This window comes from Equus asinus, chromosome 21 (assembly GCF_041296235.1).
Source record: "Equus asinus isolate D_3611 breed Donkey chromosome 21, EquAss-T2T_v2, whole genome shotgun sequence".
Taxonomy (NCBI): domain Eukaryota; kingdom Metazoa; phylum Chordata; class Mammalia; order Perissodactyla; family Equidae; genus Equus; species Equus asinus.
Window position 1 is genome coordinate 63,371,475 of NC_091810.1, and position 23,361 is coordinate 63,394,835.

At 40.2% G+C, this 23,361-nt stretch overlaps 1 protein-coding gene across 1 annotated transcript; it reads left to right on the forward strand.

Annotated features, from left to right (window-relative positions):
* On the forward strand, positions 1 to 21,619 carry CMTM6 (CKLF like MARVEL transmembrane domain containing 6). Its single transcript, XM_014827169.3, has 4 exons — positions 1 to 287; positions 10,895 to 11,071; positions 15,887 to 15,985; positions 18,582 to 21,619. Exons 1-4 carry the CDS (start codon positions 150 to 152, stop codon positions 18,729 to 18,731), a joined length of 564 nt encoding a protein of 187 aa, XP_014682655.1. The 5' UTR covers positions 1 to 149; the 3' UTR covers positions 18,732 to 21,619.
* The last annotated feature ends 1,742 nt before the right edge of the window (positions 21,620 to 23,361 follow it).

Consider the following 23,361-nt stretch of genomic DNA (forward strand, 5'->3'; position numbering starts at 1 on the left):
GGGGCGGGACGGCAGGGGGCGGGGCGGGGCGGAGTCGGCCGGAAGCGGGGGCGGAGGCCCAGGAAGTGACGGCCCTTCCTGGGGACTTCTGGAGTCGGTGAAGTCCGCGACCCCACCCCTGCAGCCGCTGTGTTCCCGGGGCCTGGGTGATGGAGAACGGAGCGGTGTACGGCCCCACCACGGAGGAGGACCCGGGCCCTGCCAGGGGCGCCCGGAGCGGCCTCGCCGCCTACTTCTCGCTGGGCCGGCTCAAGCGGCATCGGCGCGCGCTCAAAATCTTGCAGCTGGTGAGTCCGCGGTCGGCGCGGGCGAGCTCGGGCCGGGGAGGGAGGTCTGGCCCCGGGGCCGCCGTGCTGTGCGCTCGGGAGGCTGCTGAGCCGCTTCTCCTCAGCCTGGTTGTTCGGGAAGCCGCCGTTTCCGTCCCCCCGCTTCCTTCCCTCTCCGCCCGGGGAGGGGGGCGTTACCCTCCGGGCCCCGCTCCCGCCGGGCGGCCCCTCATCCTCAGGACTTCCCACCCCGGGTCCCCGGTGGCTACCGAGCATGTTAGGCGGGTCCAGGAAATACGCTGGAGGAGTCCCAAGTCCTCCGACTCCTTTCACTCATCCCCTGTAGCGACCTTGGTCTCTTCTCCCAGCCGTATCTCTGCTTTACCTCCCGGATGAAGACCACGAAGCGCGCTTTATCTTTGTTTTTTGCGGTTTTCCCGGTGCGACCCCATGGGGGCAGCTTCATTTGTTGGACAGTCTTCCGATACCATGCATGGCATTGAGATGTGTGTGTGCAATAAATTGTCTCAAAAGTTTGATACCGGGTGGAAAATATTTCTGAATGAGCAATATTTGTGTACGAAGTACAAAGTCGAAAGGACAGCGTTTTGTTTTTGTGTCGGGGTACCAGAACTAGGGCATGGTCGACTTCTCTTTCAATTTCATTGCGTTTCAGTTTACTTAAGGCAGTTAAGGGACCTTAAAATATTGAAACATCCTTGGGATTTAAATTTCAATTCAATTTACACACATTGACCTGCTGTATTCTGTTTTAAGGAACGACGAGCAACATGTTCTGCAAGAGGAAATATCAGACTGCTTAGAATGTTTATGGGTTAGTTTGTTTTTTTAAACCATCCCAATTAAAAATAGCCAATTGGTTTCCTTGGGAAGAATTTACATTCTTAGAACTCAGTTAACTAGAACTTATATTCTTAGAACTCAAATGACCTACTTTTGTTGAATAGAAAAATAGAAAACTGGCAGTACTTTTTAGCAATCAAAATGACGACATCTGGGGATAGTTGGGAAATCACTTGGAGGCAAGTGACAGTGTGGCCTGTGGCACCCAAGAAGGTCTGACTCTGTCTCTCTCTCCAGCCTCCTTTTAGGTCCTTGCACACTGGCAACCTTGCGGTTCTTCCCAGACGTCAGGGGCTCGCTCCTGCCGTTCTTCCTTTGCTTGGGCTGTCCCTTCTACCCACAAGCGCTTCCTTCTGCTCTTCCTCTTGTCAGCTCACACATGCCTTTTAGATATTAGCTGTGTTTCTCTGCAGTGGAGCTAAAAGGTCTACACGAATAGAACTCTTTAGAGCAGAAAAGAGTAGAAAAAGACAGATAAAAGAAAATACTCATCTGAAGCATTCTTGCTGCCCCAAAGACGTCATCGTTATTGGTCTGCTGCCCATTAAATCTCCTCTTTTCAGTTGCCTTTGTTTTTCCTTCCTAATCAGAAATGGCAAAGCTAAAGTAAAATTTCTTGTTAGCTTATTTATGCTTTAATAAACTGTAGTTTTATATCTTCAGAATAATAGAACCAGGAATTTTAGTGGTAGATTTTTACTTGGACATGGAGAAGAGTGGAAGATGAATGTGCCTTGTAAGAGTTGTTAGACTATTCCTGCTTGTTCTCCATCACCCATAAGGAGAAAGAGGAATGAAAACTAATGTCTCTTCTTGAAATCCATTTGTTTGTTTATGGGAAACTTGCGATGTTACGAGAATGCTTTAATATAGATTTTAAAAAATATTTCTTCGTTATTGTCTTTCATTTTGATGGTTGTCTTTTTGTTCATGCTTTGTTTTAGTCATGTTTTCTCTCTTCATGGCACTGTATTACAGGAGTTACCCAGCAAGTCCCAAGGAAGTTATGTATGAAGTAAATTAAAACTGTCGTCCAGCCTGGGGCAACAAGCAAAGTCTTCTTTGCCTTAATTCAAATTCTGCCTTTAGGTTATTTTACTTTAGATCACTTATTTTTAAGAATTAAATAGAATTACAGAGCTCCAATAAGAAAACAGCCGTAATGGAGAAACCCATAAACAGAAGAGGAGGTTCTTTAAAAAGGGACCTGCAAGCCCTATGACATTTTATTCAAAATGTGCGTTTCTGTGTTTGGATACATTATTCTGGACCCATAAATTTTTATCAGATTCTCAGAGGATGCCCAAAGAGAAAGGAACCTTACTCTAAAACTTATAAACCAGATACTGTGTACTTAGGAAATTCTTAGAGTCTTAGGAGGTTGAATTGGATTTCCTCTGAGGGTTTTTTTTAATTTTTTTTTTTTTAAAGATTTTATTTTTTCCTTTTTCTCCCCAAAGCCCCCCGTACATAGTTGTATATTCTCCACTGTGGGTCCTTCTAGTTGTGGCATGTGGGACGCTGCCTCAGCGTGGTCTGATGAGCAGTGCCATGTCCGCGCCCAGGATTCGAACCAACGAAACACTGGGCCGCCTGCAGTGGAGCGCGCAAACTTAACCACTCGGCCACGGGGCCAGCCCCTTAAATTTTTTTTTTGAGGAAGATTAGCCCTGACCTAACTGCCGCCAATCCTCCTCTTTTTGCTGAGGAAGGCTGGCCCTGAGCTAACATCTATGCCCATGTTCGTCTACTTTATATGTGAGATGCCTGCCACAGCCTGGCTTGTCAAGCGGTGCCGTGTCTGCACCCGGGATCCAAACCCGCAAACCCCGGGCCACTGAAGTGGAATGTGCGCACTTAACCGCTGTGCCACCAGGCTGGCCCCTCCTCTGAGATTTTTTTCATTTAAGATTTTTACGAATCTCTGATGCTCTGTGGGGCATGCTGTTACAGAGCTGAACACCAAAGGGGTGGAGAATGGAGCCTGCAGATACAGAAGAGGAGGTTAGAGATAACAGATCATAACTAATCTTGAGTTAGACAGCTGTGTCTGCCATTCAGCTATCGCCTGAATTTTGTTAGTCTTGTCCGAAACACAAGCATCCCCTAACTACCGTCTCCCCTTGCAGAGCTGAAGAAGAGATAGAAACACAGCTGAGAATTCAGTGTAATCCTAAATTTATTTATCAGTTTATTTATCACTTTGTTCTATCCTTAGATTGGTCCTTATGCTCATATTTTATTTTGTGAGTTTTTTGTTATTGTTATATTTGAGAGAGTTTGTTTTCATTTTAAGGGTGAGAATTGACATTTGGCAACCTAATTCCTTGCTAGTAAGCTGGTGCAATGATCTAAATGTGTGTAATATTCTCTCTGCAACAAGCTGACATTGTGTTTATGGCCCCAGTTGAATGTCCTGATGGCCGAAAGTACTGTGATTACAAGGACTCTTCAGGCAAACAGTTTGATTTAGAATTCACCAGTGATTTAAATTTATTAAATTATAAATAGTATGACTCTGTGAGTGCCAAGAAACAAATCACTTCGAAGCAATTTACCTTATATTGGTGCTCTTTTCATTATTTAAATGTGAAAATTGATATGAACTAAATTGAAATGCTCTATTTTTACCTTGAAGAAGATCCTAAGTTGTAAGGTCAGCAAATTACATCTTTGAACCTTTGTGAGAGTAAATGTTTGCCTAAGGCAAGGGAGGCCTAGCCAAACAAACTTCAGGGTGACTCATTTGTTTACTTGAACCTTACATACAACTACAGGGTTTTTAATAGCAAGTTCACTAATTCACAAATTAATACAATTTTGTAGATGGGGGCTTATAATTAATGGCAAACATTAAAAAGTTCTTTTTATAAGAAATTTTTTGGTAGTAGACCGTTAAAGACAAATGATGAAGAGTTAGTATTTAATATAATGACTGCTAATTATGAGGAAGATTGAAGCTTCAGAAAAGGTAGTGAAACTGAAATGGAGAGGCACGCAGGCTAGTCATTATCTGAATGTTAAATTGCCAGAACTGTGAGTAGTCATCTTTTAGTCACAAAGACTTCCGAAATGTGTTGACTCTAGCAAGTTGGTTTTAATGTATGATTTAACAGCAAGAGGGAAATGCACAAAACTAAGATTGTAACTTCAAAAGCCCGAACTTAGGGGAAAACCTACATGAACATACATAGTTGTAAAATGAACTTAATAAACGAGGTTTATGGGAGGAACAAATTCAGAGTGGGAGTCAGAGACCTGGGTTCTTGTCTCTGCCTGGCTAACTTGGGACTTAGCCTGTCAGAAGTGAATTCCATCATCTGTAAACCTGAGGGTGGGAGACTGTGCTCCTCCAAGGGCCCTCGCAACTCTAAAAGCTTGATAATTCCCTTAATTATATTTGGGTAAAATTTTATGTCAGTAGAAGGCGCTGTGTGGGTTCCAGTTGTTAGGTAGTTAGCTTAATATTCAGTATTAATAGCAGTGTTTGGTATGATGTCTTCATGCTATTGAGAGCAGAACTATTTACCAGAAAATAGTAACTGAGTCTTTTAACTTATGGGTTACATTCACCATTTTTTCCTTACCCAGTTAATGCAATGACCTTATCTTTTTTCCTATCCTTAACCTCTTAGATATTTAATGCTGGCCACCACCTGTTTCTTGAAATTCTTTCCCTTAACTTTCATATTTTTTTCTTTTTTAATACAAAAATGTGTGTCTGCTTACCAAACAAAATAAACTAAAAAATATGGTTAAAATAAAATAAGCCACACTTGACTCCTCACATTCTCACACTCCCCAGCATCTCTGTTGGATTAACAGTTTGGAGTATGTTTACTTGCTTTTTAAGGAGCTTTCCTAACAAGTGTTGAACTTCCTGTGGCTTGCTTGTCTGGTGCTACTTGCTCTTCTCCCTCCTACTCCTAAACTGTGCTATTCCTTCAGGCCCCACCCAGTCTTCCCCTCCTCCTGTCTTCTAGCGACCAAACCAGGCGGGCTGTCCCGGTCGCCTTCATCCAGAAATCCATACTCCTTGGCCTGATCATCACGTATCCACACCCTGCTCCTTAACCATTTTTCTCATCACTCCCCATCCAGTTAGAGCAGTTGCCTTATTATCCCTTTTGGGCTTAGCATGCAAATTCTTGCCTCCATGAATCTGTTTTTTTCATCCCCCGCCTGGAATGTCCACTGCCTGTCCAGATCCTACGTGTCTGTGTCTCTTGGCCCTGGTTTGAGTCTTGCTTTTCTATTCGTCCTTCTCCAGTTACTCTTTGTCCAGGTGGATCTGAACATTTTCCTGAGATTTGCTGAATTTGCATGTAATGAATGTTCCATTATGAGGTATAAAATATATTGTTTTCTTATTGTTTCTTATACATTGATCTTGTTGCTTTGCCATTACTTGTTTCTATGCATATTATGGTGTTGGCTACATAATACTCAAATGGACTTTGAAAAAAAAAATTGAGGTATAATTGACATATTAGTTTCAGGTATACAACATAATGATTTGATATTTGTATATATTGTGAAATGATCACTTGATTTTGTTCTAGAGACTGTAAAGTACTGTGGGAAATTATAAAGGAAGGTTAGTAGCATCAGAGATGGGGGGTCAGGAGAAAATTTCATACTGAATATAGCTTGTCTAGCTAATTTCTTGGTCTTTAACTGGAATTAAGAACTAGTAAATGTCCAAACTTGATATTGCATCCCTTCAGTCTCTTAGGATGTCTGTGCAGAACCCGCCTCTTAATATTGCTCAAAGGCTCAAGGTCAGTAAGAATGACTCCTCTTAATAAGTTTGAAACAGGACTTGTAATGACTTGACGCTGATTGCTTCTGACGGAGCTGGATCCTGCCCCTTTCTTACTGACAATAGACAAGCAGTCTGTACCTATACTACAGATGAGATTTTATTGTCATATAGCCTACACAGATGAGTGTTCCTGCTAATCTAATTACAGTAGTCACCCCTTATCTGCAGGGGATATGTTCCAAGACCCCCAGTGGATGCCTGAAACCACAGATAGTGCCGAACCCTATATATACTATGTTTTTTCCTGTACGTACATACCTATGATAAAGTTTAATTTATAAATTAAGCACAGTAAGAGATGAACAATAATAATAAAATAGAACAATTATAACAGTATACTGTAATAAAAGTTATGATAGATCTTAGCAACCTCAGCATATGATTTTTTTTCTTAAGTTCAGAACTTTCACCTTTTTCCTTAAAGGAAGCTCTTTACGGCTTCTCTTTGGTGTATCTGAATTGCCAGCATCACTACTCTTGCACTTTGGGGCCATCATTACGTAAAATAAAGGTTACTTGAACACAAGCACTGTGGTACCGTGACAGTCGATCTGATAACCCAGATGGCTACTAAGTGACTAATGGGCAGGTAGCATGTACAGTGTGGATATGCTGGACAAAGGGACAATTCATGTCCCAGGAGGGACAGAGTAGGACTGCGTGAGATTTCATCCTGTTACTCAGAACGGCATGCAATTTAAAACTTATGAATTGTTTATGTTTGGAATTTTCTTTTTAATATTTTCAGACAGCAGTTGACCATGGGTAACTGAAACCATGGGAAGTGAAACTGTGGATACGGGGTCTACTATATTGCAATAAGAATGGCTCAAGATCAAACCCCACTTAGACTTTTAGGCTGATATTTTCTCACAGTTAATTGACTTTTATACACCTGACATATATTTTGCACATTTCTTGTAGAGAAACTCCTAAAACTTGGACAAGATTTAACATAGAGGCAAGAATAAAGCAAATGGAATATTAAACATTCAGTATTTTATTATACTATAATCATGTAGAAACTCAAAATTACAGGAGATTAAGGTAGTACCCTCACATGGCGATCTTCTGGGATTTGTCTTGGTGTGTCACCTTATATCCTGTGGTGTGATGATTGGGAGGGACTCACCTAACATCTGTGTGAAGGAAGTTGTTTGGGATATGCCTCGCTAACTTACAGGAAATCATAGTGGTAGGATCTATTTTCATCCTTACTTAGATTCTTTTCAGTTGTGGGCATATATGAATTTTGTATTGCCAGTAGGAGTGGGGAAAATCCCTTAGAGGCTTAGATACCAATTTAGATTTGACCTTTTTTTTTAACTTTTTATTTTGAAATAATTACAGATTCACAGGAACTTGCCCCCCAAAAAATGTACAGGTAGGTCCTGTGCACTTGTGTGTGTGTGTGTGTGTGTGTGTGTGTGTGTACCTCTGTGCAGTTTTATCACGTATGTATCTTCCTATCATCACCACCACAATCAAGATACAGAACTGTTCCATCAGCACAGGGTTCCCTCACACTACCCCCTTCCCGCTTGTTCCCCCTCTACCGTGGCCACCACTGGTTTGTTTCTCCATCTCTGTAATTTTTGTTGTTTGAAGAATGCAATGTAAGTGGAATCATGCAGTATGTAACCTTTTGAGATTGAGTTTTTTTCACTTTGTATAATTCTCTGGAGATTTGTCTAGATTGTTGCATATATCAAGTTTGTTCCTATTTATTGCTAAGTAGTATTGCATGCTCTGGATGTCCCACAGTTTGCTTAACCATTGAAGGACATCTGGATTGTTTCTAGTTTGGGGCTATTATGAATAAAATTATGAACATTTGTGTACTGGTTTTTGCACGAACATAGGTTTTCATTTCTTTGAGTCGTATGCAGAAAGCAGGAATGCGATTGCTGGGTCATATGGCAGTTGCATGCGTAGTATTTTAGGAAACCGCTAAACTGTTTTCCAGAGTGTTTGTACCATTAACCTGTTTTTGATGAAATGGTTTTGTAGGATAAAATTTTTATTGTATGCTATGAAATGTATCTGTTGATTTTGGTAGCAGTCTTGTTGCCATTAATATATCTGATTGCTTCTACTGGCCTGACTTGAGTGAGATGGCGTTTCCCGATAGCTTTGACTTGGGTCATCAGTCATTTTGATGGTTTTAACAGTCAGAAGGAAACTCCCTGAGCTTCCACAAAACCCATACAGGGGCTGGCCCCGTGGCTGAGTGGTTGGGTTCCCGCGCTCCGCTGCAGGCGGCCCAGTGTTTCGTTGGTTCGAATCCTGGGCGCGGACATGGCACTGCTCGGCAAACCACGCTGAAGCAGCGTCCCACATGCCACAACTAGAAGGACCCACAATGAAGAATATTCAACTATGTACTGGGGGGCTTTGGGGAGAAAAAGGAAAAAAATAAAATCTTTAAAAAAACCCCAAAAAACCATACAAAATGCCCAAGTGAACCTCTCTTCTCTCTTCCCTTCTATTGCTAGAAAAGAGTTAGTCCTCTTTTTTTCTTTCTCTTTAGACCCATCCGTTTTACTGGTTTCCGAGTAAGCGTTTAAACACGCTCAGTTCTCTCCCATCTTGAAATTCCCTTCCCTTTGACCTCATCCACTACTACCCTATGTGGCCACTCTTTCAAAACCTTACTTCTTGCCTGTGCTGTCTCTGTCCCGCTGCCTTGTCTTCCGCTCACTTCCCAGTGTAAAGTTCTGTAACCTGAGCTTCCCTCCCTGACTGTGCTGAAGGTGTCTTGCTGATGTCGCCAGCCACCTTGCTCTAGCTCAGTCTCCTGTGTTGTGGTGTTCTTACCTGACCGCTCAGTAGCATTCAGCACTCTTGATTGCTACTCTTGGTAGAAATACTTTTTTCTTGATCTGCTGCCCCGTGGACTGCTGCTCCTAATTGTCCTTTGCTGCTCTCTCCTCCTCTGCATCTCCCTTAAACCTTAGAGTTCTGACAAGGCCAACTTCCCTCGTTCTGGGCCTTCTCACTGGCTGACTCCCACATCTTTATCTCCACCTCTGACCTCTCTCTTGAGCTCCAGACCCATATATTCGTCTGCCTCCTAGACATCTCCACCTAACTTCCACAGAGCCCTCAAACACAGCATATTTAAAACTGAATTTATTCTCTCATTGGCACACTTGCCACTTAAAAAGGAAAAAAAAAAGGACTCTTCTTTCAGTGGTGAGGAACCAGTATTAACACCACATAGACAGCAGTGGGAGCGCTGTTAAAATCCACTTGCATTTAATTGAGTTGCCGAATTACCCAGAGTTAACCATTCTCCATTCAGTGGAAAGTGTTCTGCCTCACGCCTGTCTGTCATAGACACCATGGCCAGTCGGCCCCTCTTGAGCACTCTTAACTCTGCCATCAGTTGACTTGTGTTATTCCCATGTCGGTTTATACCAATTGTACTTATGATCAAACATTTACTTAAATGTTACACAGACTAAAACTGAGTGTGAAAAGAAATTGTTTCTGTGAAAACTAAATTGAATGCTTTGGAACGACTGAAAAATAAGTTACTAAAATCTTTGCTGTGGAATTAAATAAGAGCAAGGCAACAGGAACAGGCTGGTAAAACTAGTCCAGCTCGAGGAGGATTCTTCACTCTGCTTCTCAAGTGTCCAGGATCTCGCTCCACTTCAGATAACATCACTCTGTAAGTGGTGGTCCTAAAAGATGAAAGTGATTAATGCAGAAACATGATGTGGAATTCCAATCCGTAGGCTCGTACTCAAAGAAAAGAGAAGATTGGTGAATAAATGTGCCTTTTTGTTTTAAGTTAAAATAAAGTGTTGAAGTACATAGGTATTATCTTATTCTCTAATCTATTTGTGTTCACCCTGTCTGCAAAGGGCTTCTGCTGTGTCTTTCAGTGATTAGCTACTCCTCCTCTCCATTACTGCTCTCCTGGTCACCGTCTTTCCCTGATCTTCTACTTCAGTGGAAGCTGATTGTCTGCCCCAAGGTTTGCCCTCCCTCCAGTCCCGTCTCCGTATTGTAGCTAGTGAGAACTACTGAAAGCATAAACCTGATCATGTCACCCCTTTGCTTTAAAATTTAAAATCCAGATTCCTTAAACTAGTTAAAGAGGACATTTAGACCTGGCTTCTGCTGACTTCTCTAGTCTCATTTGATCTTTTTTTTTTTTTAAGATTGGCACCTGAGCTAACAACTGTGTTGCCAATCTTTATTTTTTCTGCTTTATCTCCCCAACCCCCCCCATACATGGTTGTATATCTTAGTTGTGGGTCCTTCTAGTTGTGGCATGTGGGACGCCTCCTCAACGTGACCTGAAGAGCAGTGCCATGTCTGCGCCCAGGATCCGAACCCTGGGCCGCCGCAGCAGAGTGCGCGAACTTAACCACTTGGCCACGGGGCCGGCCCCTCATTTGATCATTTTTATGCTGCCATCCCCCTTCCCTCAAACTCGACACTTTAGCCATGTTGACTCAGCTCACTTTCAGAGTTCAGTTGGGAGTGGTGGGATATATGTGTACGCATTGGCGTGGGAGGGTACTGTGCTCTCTCACTTCTAGGTCTTTCTATGTACTGCTCCTCTGCCTGGAACTTCTTTCCCTATCTTTCACCCCCCAAAAAAACCCCCCCTGTCCTTCAGGTCTCAGCTTTCTGTCAGGAAGCCTTTCCTGACCCTCGAGTTGAGTGCCTCTTCTGTGTGCTTTTATAACAACACCCTGTATTTCCCCTATTCTGGCATTTAGCACGTGGTAGTTAATTATTTGTGTGCCTCTTTTCCCTTCAGGGCAGCCAGACTGTAAGTTCTGTGTAGCTGGGGTGCATTCAGTAATCTTGTTTGCCATAGTCTCCACTTTCATAAATATTTGGGCGAACAGATGGCATTTTCTGAATGCTGTAGGTTTCTCTGAGAAACACTTCAGTAAAATGTTTGTTTCTTTTGTAGGTGCTGTCTCTGCTGGCCTTCATCTGTGAGGAAGTCGTAGCACAGTGCACTCTGTGTGGAGGACTTTACTTTTTTGAATTTGTGAGCTGCAGTGCCTCTCTGCTGAGTCTGCTCATGCTGATTGTGTACTGCACTCCGGTTTACGACAGAGTTGATCCTGAGAAAGTCAAGTGTTCGGTAAGCAGGAAAAAATAGAACCCCTACATCAAGATCATAGCTATTTTGTAGTCGTGTAGTTTTGTTGTTCAAAGTAGTAATGCTTTCAAAACTAAGTAACATGAGAAGACGTCATCCATTGTGCCAACTCTGCCTCTGAACGACTGTTTTCCCTGCCAAATGGGATGATAGAAGGGGAGTGAAATTAGAATGGGTGGCAACACTGCCATAAGTTTATAGTGGTGGTTTAATCTAATTCACATTAGATATTTTTTAAAAACTAGGATTTTGTCACTTGTGATTTCTCGCATTTCAGCGTGTCACTCATTGGTTCTGCAGTTATTCATCGTGCACCTATTAAATACCAGGAATTATCTTAGACACTAGAGAGAGACTAATGAATTAATGTGATGTGTTTCTGGAGGTTTTAAATAGAACAGCATGTAATTGACCTATTTTGTTTTGATTTTATTATAAGAAATTATAGGTGAATTAAGAAGGCATTTGCTGAGTTCATTGTTTAGAAGTTTCCCATATAATAAAAGTGTTCATAGGAATTTTATTTTTACAAAATTAGAGAGGCTTAACTTTCTAAAGACTTAGTCTGCTGACCCTGAGGGTTTTTTTGTTTTTAAAGGTTTTTTTTTTCCTTTTTCTCCCCAAAGCCCCCTGGTACATAGTTGTGTACTTTTAGTTGTGGGTCCTTCTAGTTGTGGCATGTGGGACGCCGCCTCAGCATGGCTTGATGAGTGGTGCCATGTCTGTGCCCAGGATTCGAACTGGCGAAACCCTGGGCCGCCGAAGTGGAGCACACAAACTTAACCACTCGGCAACAGGGCCGGCCCCTGACTCTGTGTTTTTATTTGAGTATAGTATGGATTTGTGAGATGACGGCTGAGATAATTCACATAGGTGCTGCACTTAAGGAAGAAAGAATTGAGCCTTTACTACTTCAATAGCATTTGAGTTATCAGTAGTGGTTTATGAAGAATTGTACATGTCAGGGTTGATGTGTAAACGAATTCACGTCTCTGAGGGAAAAGACAAAAATTAGGGTCAATTTGTAACTATTAAGAACAAGAGGGGCCGGCCGCGTGGCTGAGTGGTTAAGTTCGCGCGCTCTGCTTCGGTGGTGCGGGGTCTCGCTGGTTGGGATCCTGGACGTGGACCTGGCACTGCTCATCAGGCCACGGTGAGGCAGCGTCCCACATGCCACAACCAGAGGGACCTACAGCTAGAATGTACAATTATGTACTGGGGGGCTTGGGGAGAAGAAGAAGAAGAGGAAAAAAAAAAGAAGATCGGCAACAGATGTTAGGTCAGGTGCCAATCTTTAAAAAAAAAGAATAAGAAATAACAGGATAAATACCAAACAGTAAGATTCTATTATTGTTTTAAATTAATAAGAAGCAAGCATTGGGTCATATATTGATTATACACCTAAGATACCTGCTTTTTTCTGTATACTCTTTTGTACCTCTTGAATTTTGTGCCATAGGAATCTGTTACCTTCTTTTAAAAGAATTATTTTAAGTTTAAAAATTAAAAAATAAAAAGTTGATACCAAACAGTTAACAAAATATCTTTGAAAAGCAAGTAGCATCTGAATCCAATCTGTCAAGTCTTTGATGAGCACGTGCACCCAGTGCTGGGGATGGCCACTGTAGACCGTTCTCTTCTCTTGGCAGATAACAGCTGCTGTCAGTGCCAGGCACTTTATGTGCTGTGATTTAGAATCCCCACCCCTTATGCTCTGTTTTTCTGTTGAGGAAACTTAGGTTCAGGGTGGGTAAGTAACCTTTCCAACGTTACACAGCTTAGGGTGAAAATAAACTGAGACTTAAACGTAGGAAAGCCCTCACACTCTGCATTCTGTCATGCGGCCTACACAGAATCCTGCCAGAAGCAATGCCCTAGCAACTTTAGATGCTTACGGCAAATACTGTCACCACAAGAGTCTCTGTAGAACCATGACAACAACAGAGCCCATATATTTTATGAAATACGTGTTAAGAAGAGGATGCAGAGAATACCTTAGAATTTTTGTTAATTATATTTGTGATCTTTGAAAGTTCTTCCTGGGGCTGGCCCTGTGGCCGAGTGGTTAAGTTCACGTGCTCTGCTGCTGGCGGCCCAGTGTTTCGTTGGTTCGAATCCTGGGCGCGGACGTGGCACTGCTCGTCAAACCACACTGAGGCAGCGTCCCACATGCCACAACTAGAAGGACCCACAACGAAGAATACACAACTATGTACCAGGGGGCTTTGGGGAGAAAAAGGAAAAAATAAAATCTTTAAAAAAAAAAAGAAAAAAAAAGAAAGAAAGTTCTCCCTTTTTACAGATAAGTATGTGATAAGATTTAGACAAGGTAAAATTTCACTAGTTAATGTCTAAGCTGGTTGATTTGTAGCTTGAATGTATAAATGTATATTTTAAACATTAAAGATTAAAACCATTTTTTCATTTCTTACCTCTCAACAGCAAAACAGTATCACTGTCCATGAAAATCTTTTTTAGAGATGTTTAGTTTTTACTTTAGTGCTGCATCTATGGTATTTAAGAACATTGATCTTTTTGACAAGAAACAATATTATAACATGGTCCAGTTTAGTGTAATGGCCTAAACAAAATGCAAAACATTTATTACATCAAACTTGAGCATTTAATAAGTTATTTTAGAGTAAATACTGATTTTAAACCTAAAAAAGAAGAAAAATGAACCAGTCATTTTATCCTAAAACAGCTTTTGTAAATATTTTACTGTGTTTCTTTTGAGTCTTTTGTTTCTATTCATGGGTGATTTTTAAAATTTAAAATAATTGTAATCATAGTGTGTATGTATTTTTTTTTCTTTTTATTAATGTTATGATAGATTACAACCTTGTGAGATTTCAGTTGTACATTTTTTAGTGTGTATGTATTTTACTTTTCACCTAACATCATACAGATTTCATATTTGTTCGAATGGTTTAAAAATCACTTTTACTGTCTGCATAGTAATATACTTAAATTTTTAATATTTTTTCATGAAAGAGATTTTCTGTTTTAGAGAAAATGTATGTGTGTGGTGGTGGTGGTATTGTTTAGGGAGGAATGCTAATCTTTTTGAAGAGAGAATCTTTCATATCCCGTGACTTGGGGTGAGATTCTGTCAAGAATAACAATAACCAGGGCCAGCCCAGTAGCGTAGTGGTTAAGTTCATGCACTCCATTTCGGCAGCCTGGGGTTCACGAGTTGGTATCCTGAGTATGGAGCTACACACCGCTCATCAAGACTTGCTGTGGGGGCATCCCACATACAAAATGGAAGAAGACTGGCACAGATGTTAGCTCAGGGACAGTCTTCCTCACCAAAAAACAAAAACAACCCACAGTAACCAACGTTTATGGGACAGTTACTCTGTGCCTGGCACTGATCTAAGCACTTTCTGTAGATTAACTCTGATCTTTAGAATCATCTGTGAAGAAGACGTTGTTGTTACCCCCATTTTGCAGAGGGAGAAACAAAGGCACGTAGACGTTAAGTTACTAATTCAAAGTCATTTAGCTGGGAAAAGTAGTGTAAGTGGGATTTTAGCTTAGGTAGTCTGTCTTTAGAATTTAGGTTTATTGAACACTACATTATTCTGTCTGAAAATGGTTTTCTTATTTAAATACCTCCTTGAATGTACTTCAAATATTAGTAAATAGAGTTTTATATTTATATGTAACAGATTTGAAATAAAATTCAAAGGAATAGAAAAACAGAGAAAGTACTGCAGGAAAAAACGCCTCTTTTAGAAGCAAAGTGAAAGCCTCTTAAATTTTTTATAAATGTTAAGTGAATGATTGACAGTATAGGAATTCTTTGTTGGATAGTTTTATTGTTATTAGGTTTAGTGGAGATTGCATTTCAGAAAACTCAAAAAGTATCAGACTTAAAACCTTTAGAAAGGGCTGTCATTTTACCAGTTTCTCTTCTGATTCAAGTATGTATGCCAAGGAGTTTCTTTTCTTTTCTTTTTTTTTAAGGATTTTATTTTTTCCTTTTTCTCCCCAAAGCCTCCTGGTACATAGTTGTATATTTTTAGTTGTGGGTCCTTCTAGTTGTGGCATGTGGGATGCCACCTCAGCATGGCCTGACGAGAGGTGCCATGTCCGTGCCCAGGATTCGAACTGGCGAAACCTTGGGCTGCCGAAGCGGAGCTCAAGCACTGTTTTCACTTGGCACGTGAGAAAGAGCCTTATGAGGTAATGCCTGAGAGAGCACTTGGCAACCCGGGAAGAACTTCATCGTTGTCAGCTGCGTGACGATGAGATGTGGAAGCATTTATGTGGTAGATAAACTCATCATACAAGCTCATTCCGGATTACCCACTTGGAACAATTGGAAGCAATACGTTATTCCAGAAAGCTTAACTGTCTAAAAAACATACTATTGCCATAATTTTATTTAGTTAATGATGGGTGATCCTTTTGGTTCTCTCTTTTTCAAAGTGGTTTGAAAGCACTGAGGTACTCTCAGAGAGGCCATCCTAGCATAGAATACTTAGAAAAGGAAGAAAATGCTTTTTTTGCAGGAAGTAAGATAGGATTTAATAAATCCTTTGGCTTCGATAATTTTAATATGTCCTAGAGAAAAAGAGGATACACACACATGCGTGAAACTTTGGGGGAACCGTTTTTGTTAAAAGACGATGTCGTGATGTAGTCTCTGAATGTGCCCTGTCCAAAGCGTGGCTAGTGTTCCTCAGAAGAAAAGTCAGTCATTAGAATTTTTTAAAAAGTAAACTGAAACATTCGTTTCCGTCAACCTAACCACACTGTATTCTTTATATGTTTTATATGTATGTCTAGGACTTCTATATTATGTTGGGAACAGGATGTGTGTTTTTATTGGCATCCATCATTTTTGTTTCCACACATGACAAGACCTCAGCTGAATATGCGGCAACTGTAAGTACCTTGTATTTTTATCTTTGCTTATTTTTGTTTCCTTTGATATAGGGAATTTGAAAAGGACTTGACATGCTATACAATATGGGAGAGTAGTTTGTCTTTTAATTTATTTTTTAGTGTAATTTTGAATAGAACACCTAAAAGCAAATAAATACAATAGCCTTAGAAACTTAGCACCTGTCTTTAGAATTTGACTGAGTTTTGTTAGCAGAAATCCATTTACTCTATATATGAACATGTTATTGCTAATGGGAGTAGTAGAATTGACTTCATCATCTTATATTTCTCCACTTTTCAATTCAACAAAAATGTACCTACATGCCAGGTCCCCTTCTAGGTGTAGAGAATACACAGGAGAAATGATCCAAAGGTTCAGCCTAATGAAAGAGATTGATAAGTAAATGTTTTTATCTGAAATTCTTGGGGGCCAGATTTTTTTTTAGAATTCATAATAGTCTGCATTTTAGAAAGGTAATAATGTGCATATACTATTACACAGCACCCTCACAGGGCCTGGGGCAGCACCCTGTAATCCAGCATATTAGTATTTCTGAAGCGTGTGAATGTTCACAGTAAAAGGGATAGGTAAAGACTGTAAATAGTTTCACCTGGTATCAATTTTGAGCCAAATAAATCATGAAAACTTTTAAAGTTTTTGTAGCTTTTTGCATTTCAGACTTGCCAGTCAAGGATCATGGACCTGATTGGTCCCATGTTGTGAACATGAATGACTAACAAGTGGATAACAAATCCTCTTGCAAGTCAGCTCGTTTCCAGTTAATACTTTGTTCATAACAAAATTGAAATTATAATTAATTGATTTGTCAGCTAACAGATCATTAAAACTACTTTTTATGCTAGAACAACTCAAAAGGAGTTCAGAGAATTGAATGACTATAATATATCTACCTATTCATGTGAGTACGGTTTCTTAGCACTTACATGTGTAAAAACAAGGAAATAAAATTAATGCAGAACCTTGATTCATTCTAGCAATAAATAGTGTGTATCCACGGATAAATGAACCAATTTAAGAGAAATTCAAAGTTTAAATAGAGCTTTATGTTTAATTTCAGTTTATATACATATTTTTGTTGCAGAGGAATATGATAGGGTGATGAGTAAAATAGTTTTGCGTATAAAAATGTATTACTGTAAAATTCTGTGGAAGAAGTGAAATGAAGTGGAGGAAAAAGTGATGAGTTCAAGGGGAGAAAAGCATCGCATAAATTTCCCAGCTTTAAAAAGGAGCTTTTTTATGTATTGTAATTACATAATGTGTTAGATTGTTACAGCATTTAGATTTCATTGGGTGTATTTGAGTGACTAGTAGTTTAAAAACTCAATATTTATAATATGCTGGAAATTACCTGTTGCAGCTATTTAAATTATGAAAAATTTTACAGACTTAAATGAGGGATTCCATTTCTCAAAAAAAATTGTGAAGTATGTCAGCAAAAGAACAGAAGATCATTTGTCTGGACTATGTGGCGTAGAGGGCCCTGCATGGACTGGAGCTGTCTGTGGTGGTCAGAGAGACTTCACAGACAAGTTGACATCTGGTCTCTGTTAATGTATTCAGTAAGTTTACCAGTCAGATAAGGGGATAGATGCCCTCAAGCCAAAATAAAGACTCCAGAGGGGAGAAGAGACTTGGGTTTTAGGGGGTGGCATTGATAATTAAATTTAGGTTGGAAGTGTTGGGACCACCCAGGTGAGTTAATGAATTTGGAGCTCAGTTTGCTTTACAGTGAACTGAGGCAGAAGGCGTGTTCTTTAGTGCGGAGGGGTTAGGTGTGAAGGGTCAAGACTGCAGCGGACTACAACAAAATGTTAAAAGTCGTAGAGATAGAGCGTTAGAATTGGAAGGGATTTTAGCCATTGCCTACATCAAGTTTCTCTTTTTTCTGAGCGCTTCTTTGGCTCCCATTTCCTTCAGGGTTTTGCTGGTGAAAAAGCTAAATCTGAACCACGGTCGTCTGTCTCTTGACAGAATTCTAAGACTGTTTGATCATATGTTAGAAGAGTACAATGAGGAAGTGATATGAGGAAGAGGAAGTAGATAGTGGTGTCGTGTTGTTGTGTCATTACAATGTGACAATTAACTGGAAAATATTTTTTAGATATTTAACCTTAAAAGTATCTTCAAAATAGTATTTCTGTTTTGCTATTAATAACTTTTTCCAGTTTCACCTAAGCTTATCTGCTTACTCACATATTTCCCTTATCTGTGGGTCAGTCTGACATTGCTGATAATCCTGTGTTTTGTATCATTTTATAGTATTTTATTTTTCATCTATTAATCGTAGTTTTATAGATTGGCACCCCACACAGACACATGCACATATAGACAAGGCATTTCTATTTTGTGAGACTTTGACTAATAGCCATTATTGTATAAATGTTTTTGTAACTTTTTTCCATTTTTTGATGACCTTAAAAATTTTTTTGCCATTAAAGTTAAGAATACTGTGTATAAGATAAAATTGATAAATCATCTTGCTTGTATGAAACACTCTCGGAGCCAACAAGGAAAGGTGAGATTATATCCCCAAATTCCTCATATAACCTTTGCCCCTTTTTTCTTCCTCAGGTGTTTGGATTTCTTGCAAGTTTTATGTTCCTGTTTGACTTTTTCACTATGCTCTATGAAAAACGACAGGAGTCCGCACTGAGAAAACCTGAGACTACTGCTCGGCCGGCAGAGGCCCTCACTGAACCGCTGAATACTGGAAGGCGCTAGGGAGCAGTTGTTACATGGGGTAGCTGCTGCACGGCGCCTGAGCCCTGGCAGAGACTCTTGTAAAATTTGTGTAATTGTTAAACCACTTCTTTTGAAGAACAAGGGGAGGGTCAGGAAGGCAGTCTTATTGGTGTTGGACTGTGTGCCAGCCACCACAAATTAGGCCAGGGGGTTTTGTTTTTTTAATTTTTTTAACAGTTGAAACTTTTTTGTTTCGGAGTTGAGCACAATTGTTTCTTTAAATCACATAGCTCAACTGATGATAAATTATTCTATCATTACTACGAAGCTTAGCTTTTAAATTATGCTTTATAGCTGTATAAACAGCATGATTAAGTTCATCCATTTCGAAATTGTTTCATTTTTAAATTAATTTGCTTAGCTATGAGTTTGCTTTTTGATGATTAGATAAAATTTAATGTATATTTAAGAGATCAATATTTAAAATGTTGGTCTAGGTTTTTTCCTTAAAATATAATACCTAGGCTTTCCTGTATCTCACTCAGCCTTAAAATTATATTGTAACATTTTAGGATAATTATTATTAACTCTTGCTGAGATCTTTTACAACCAAATAGAAAATGCGTGGGAAATGTTGGTACTTTATATGTATAAAAGTAACAACATCAGCAACCCATGTTTATACTACACTTTGATTGCTGTTGATATCAAATTAAAAAAATAAGATTTTTGTATAATCTAACACACAGAAAAATGGAAGAAACTGATATCATGCCTAAGGACCAAAGATAAGAAAGATAAACTTTTTGCTCAGTATGGTGAAAGTAATTACAAAAGCAAGCTTTGACCACTTACCAAGTGTCTGAAGATACGATGGGTTATACCATGAGTTAGAAAATGGTCTTTTTCCCTTTTGGCATGAGTATTTTTATTGAAGTTAATACAACTCTGCCGGTCCTCTTCAGCATTGTCCTTGGAGCCAGTCTTCTTTTTAAAACCCCAGATTTTGATTTTTCATCTATTTGAGATGCTCCATTTTGTGTCTCCTTATCAGAATGGTCCATACACTGCTTTATCATCTGGCAAAGGTGGACCTCTGGCTCTGACTCTTGTCGGCAGCTATCTTTGGGTGGTCCAGGATCTCGGGCCCTTTAAATTGCATAGAGTGTGTAGCTAGATCTTTAGGTTTCTTGTTCCCACACAGGCATTGTTCTAGTTTCTCTTTAGAGGAGACCTTCTTAAAAAATTGAATATCTAGAGAATCCTGCCCAGGTTAATACTGTTGATGGTGTAAAGTAGTTGTCCAACTATTCTAAAGAGTAGTCAAACTATTCTCAAGAGACACTTCGTAACCAGTTCTGATAATCTGGAAGAGTTGTTTGTTGTTGGCAGGCTGTCTTAGAGCCAGCCAGACAGGGCACTTGGGATAGGACCTTTCTACCAAGTGGTTCGCAGACTAGACCTTTCTTGTTCTCCTCCTAGGCTTTTGACTCAAGACTTTAGTGTTAAGGCCATGAGCCCATGAGTCAGCTCCTTCAGGACTTTGGTAGAGGTCCCCGGGTTAGGTTTTCTGTCTGAAACAATGGAGTCATGTTTCCAGTAAGACAATTTAATATTCCTTCCTTTTAAAATTTCTCATCTGCCGTTTGTGTGTTGTAGATGGGTCTCAGTTGCATGAGTGTGGCTAATGTGGTTCTCAAAAATTGGTCATTATGGCCAGACACAGCCTCTGCTCTGTCTTACTAACTCAGGACCTTAGCCATTTGTATCAGAGTTTGGATGCTAGTGCCAATAGCGATGTTACCACTACCTACTTGGGAGATAATGAAACCAATCATGGATGCTGTTTTTATTGGGCGTGCCATCTAAGAGAGGAGAAATAGCCTGGGTCTTGGGTCCAAGAATAAATACAGGGTCAAAGGTAACTAGTTTATGGTAGACAAGTTCTGGAATTTCATATCAAACTGTATCATTGTCATTTTAAGTATCGTCTAGACCCAGCTGGGATTCACAGCAAACCATCTGGGCTACCTCAGGATCCCCACCCACGCATTGGGCTTATTTGAGTTTGACAGACATGTCCTTAGCCGGCCCCACGCATGTAACATGTTGGCATTGAGCTTAAGCTCGGCTTGATCTGAGCTTTCTCTTCCATTTGTTTCATTGGTGCAGAAGTGAGCTTCGTAGCTGGCCACTTACGCCTTTCCTTTTTAGAAAAATAATATATTCACTGGTATCTTTGGTCACTCTGGAACTTTTCGTCATATTGTTTTTCATGGGACCCGTGACTGATTACTTCCCTGCTTCTATTATAGAAGGAATAGGAGTAAAAAGACCATTGTGGTAAATAGCAAAAAGGTCAAGGAGAGCTTGGGACCAGAACCGCTGTTACATACAGAAAAAGGCAAACTCAGTAAACTCAAATTTGAAATAATTTTTTATTGACAGCTATGGTGAATTTAATTTGTTATATTTTATACAAATGAACTGTTTAGAATCGTTCTTAAAAATTTTAAGGGAAATGCACTTACAATACAAAAATTTTATATTTGCTATACAGTCATGCGCTGCATAACGACGTTTCGGTCAGCAATGGATCGTATATACAACGGTTTTCCTGTTAGATCAGTACTGTATAGCCCAGGTGTGTAATAGGTTATACCATCCAGGTTTGTGTAAATGCACTCTGGTGTTCGTACAACGGTGAAATCACCTACCAATGCATTTCTCAGAGCGTATCCCTGTCGTTGAGTGATGCATGACTGTACTTAAATTATGTGCTGTTTGGGGACTGGGAAATGTATTTTTACATTGTTTATAGCCAATCATTTTTATATTTATCAATTTAAATCCTGTGGGTCTTTTTATCTCTCTCAATGTCCAATTTTGTAGTCTTCTTTTTAAATAAATCCGTTTTATTGCCCATACCTTTGTAGTTGTTTAATTATTACAGAAACGTGATGTTTGGATGAAAACCTTCTCCAGAGTTCAAGGAGTTGGCTCTACAAACTTGGTGAGTACCTCTGTGGAAACTGGACTGTGGATCTGCGGGGGATGGGGAATGGGGAGAAAGGAAACAAATCCAGTTCCTACCGTGGGTTGTCCGTCTTGTTGGAAAGTTGGAATACACATTCAGGCAACATTTTTAGGGAGCCATGTACGAAGAGGTACAAAGGAATGTTATGGACTAAACGCCTTTAAATACTTCCAAAGAAGCAAACTTGGACTCTCCATCACATTTCTCGAAGTGCTAACAATGCTAAAAACAAAATAGGCACATTCTCTTTTGGACTATTCAATGATTGGGAAAGTGTGAAGAAAAACTAGGCTGGTTCTGGTAAAGCTACAGCTATTTGTGAAGTTTGCAAAATTCCTGCCTCCAGCCTGTATGAGAATAACAAGGTCTTTATAGTCATCAAGAACTCACTGGAATTCGTACATTCTTCAGAATTTTGTGTTTTGTTTTGATAAAGAGCATTGTATCAATATGCAATCAACTACAAGGAGCAGAAAACCTAATTCAGTGGGTCTTAAACAGTAAGGAAAATTTTATTTCACAAGAAATCTGGGGAGGGCGATTCCATGACTGGTAAGTTCAGTGGCTCAGCAGTGTCATCAGGCCCAGGTTCTTCCCTGTTTTTCTGCCCGTCCGTCTTCTCCTGTGAGTTTTTGTCTCCAGGATTGACCCCTTATGGTATAGCGAGACGGTGGCAACATCTCCAGGCACCATCCGCACCACGATATCCAAAGGCCAGAACAGAAGAGATTGTTTATTCTTCTGTGTCTCTCTAGGGTGTTCTTTTTTCACAGAAGCCCCTTGGTGGACTTCACCTACTTGTCTTCCGAGAAGACGTTAAGTGCCTATTTCTAGTCACTTATCGACGTGGAGGATGGTACCTAAACACAACTGGTTCTGTTAGCTAGGAAAAGGGCTATTGGGCTGGAGAGCCACAGTGTCTGTCATAAGCATCTTAAGAATTGTGTCCAAGATGGGAGAAATAAAATTCCTCGTAAGAGAAAATTTTGTAGGCCTGACTACCCCAAAACAATTTAAAATAGAAAAACATGTTTAATTTTTTAGACTAAATTACAGTTCTACAAGTGATGAATATCATAGAAGATTGGTTTAATACAAGGTAGGAAGTATTGTCCTTCCCCTGATACCTTTGCATTTGGCCAATTTTATCTTTTTTTTTTTTTTTTTTGGAAGATTAGCCCTGAGCTAAGTGCTGCCAATCCTCCTTTTTTTGCTGAGGAAGACTGGCCCTGAGCTAACATCTGTGCCCATCTTCCTCTACTTTATATGTGTGACGCCTACCACAGCATGGCTTGCCAAGCCAAAGCCATGCCATGTCCACACCCAGGATCCGAATGGGTGAACCCCGGGCCGCTGAAGCGGAACGGGTACACTTAACCATGGTGCTACTGGGCTGGCCCCCAATTTTATTCTTTTTTTTTTTTAATATTTTATTTTTAGTTTATTTTATTGTTTCCTTTTTCTCCCCAGAGCCCCCCGGTACCCAGTTGTATATTCTTAGTTGTGGGTCCTTCTAGTTGTGGCATGTGGGACGCCGCCTCAGCGTGGTCTGATGAGCAGTGCCACATCTGTGCCCAGGATTTGAACCAACGAAACATTGGGCCGCCTGCAGTGGAGCGCACGAACTTAACC

Bases quoted from the DNA above. Each gene is read 5' to 3' on its own strand.
- CMTM6 (XM_014827169.3), top strand. From the start codon at position 150: ATGGAGAACGGAGCGGTGTACGGCCCCACCACGGAGGAGGACCCGGGC. The intron at 11,072-15,886 runs GTAAGCAGGAAA...ATGTATGTCTAG, and splicing joins CTGAGAAAGTCAAGTGTTCG to GACTTCTATATTATGTTGGG. The intron at 15,986-18,581 runs GTAAGTACCTTG...TTTCTTCCTCAG, and splicing joins CAGCTGAATATGCGGCAACT to GTGTTTGGATTTCTTGCAAG.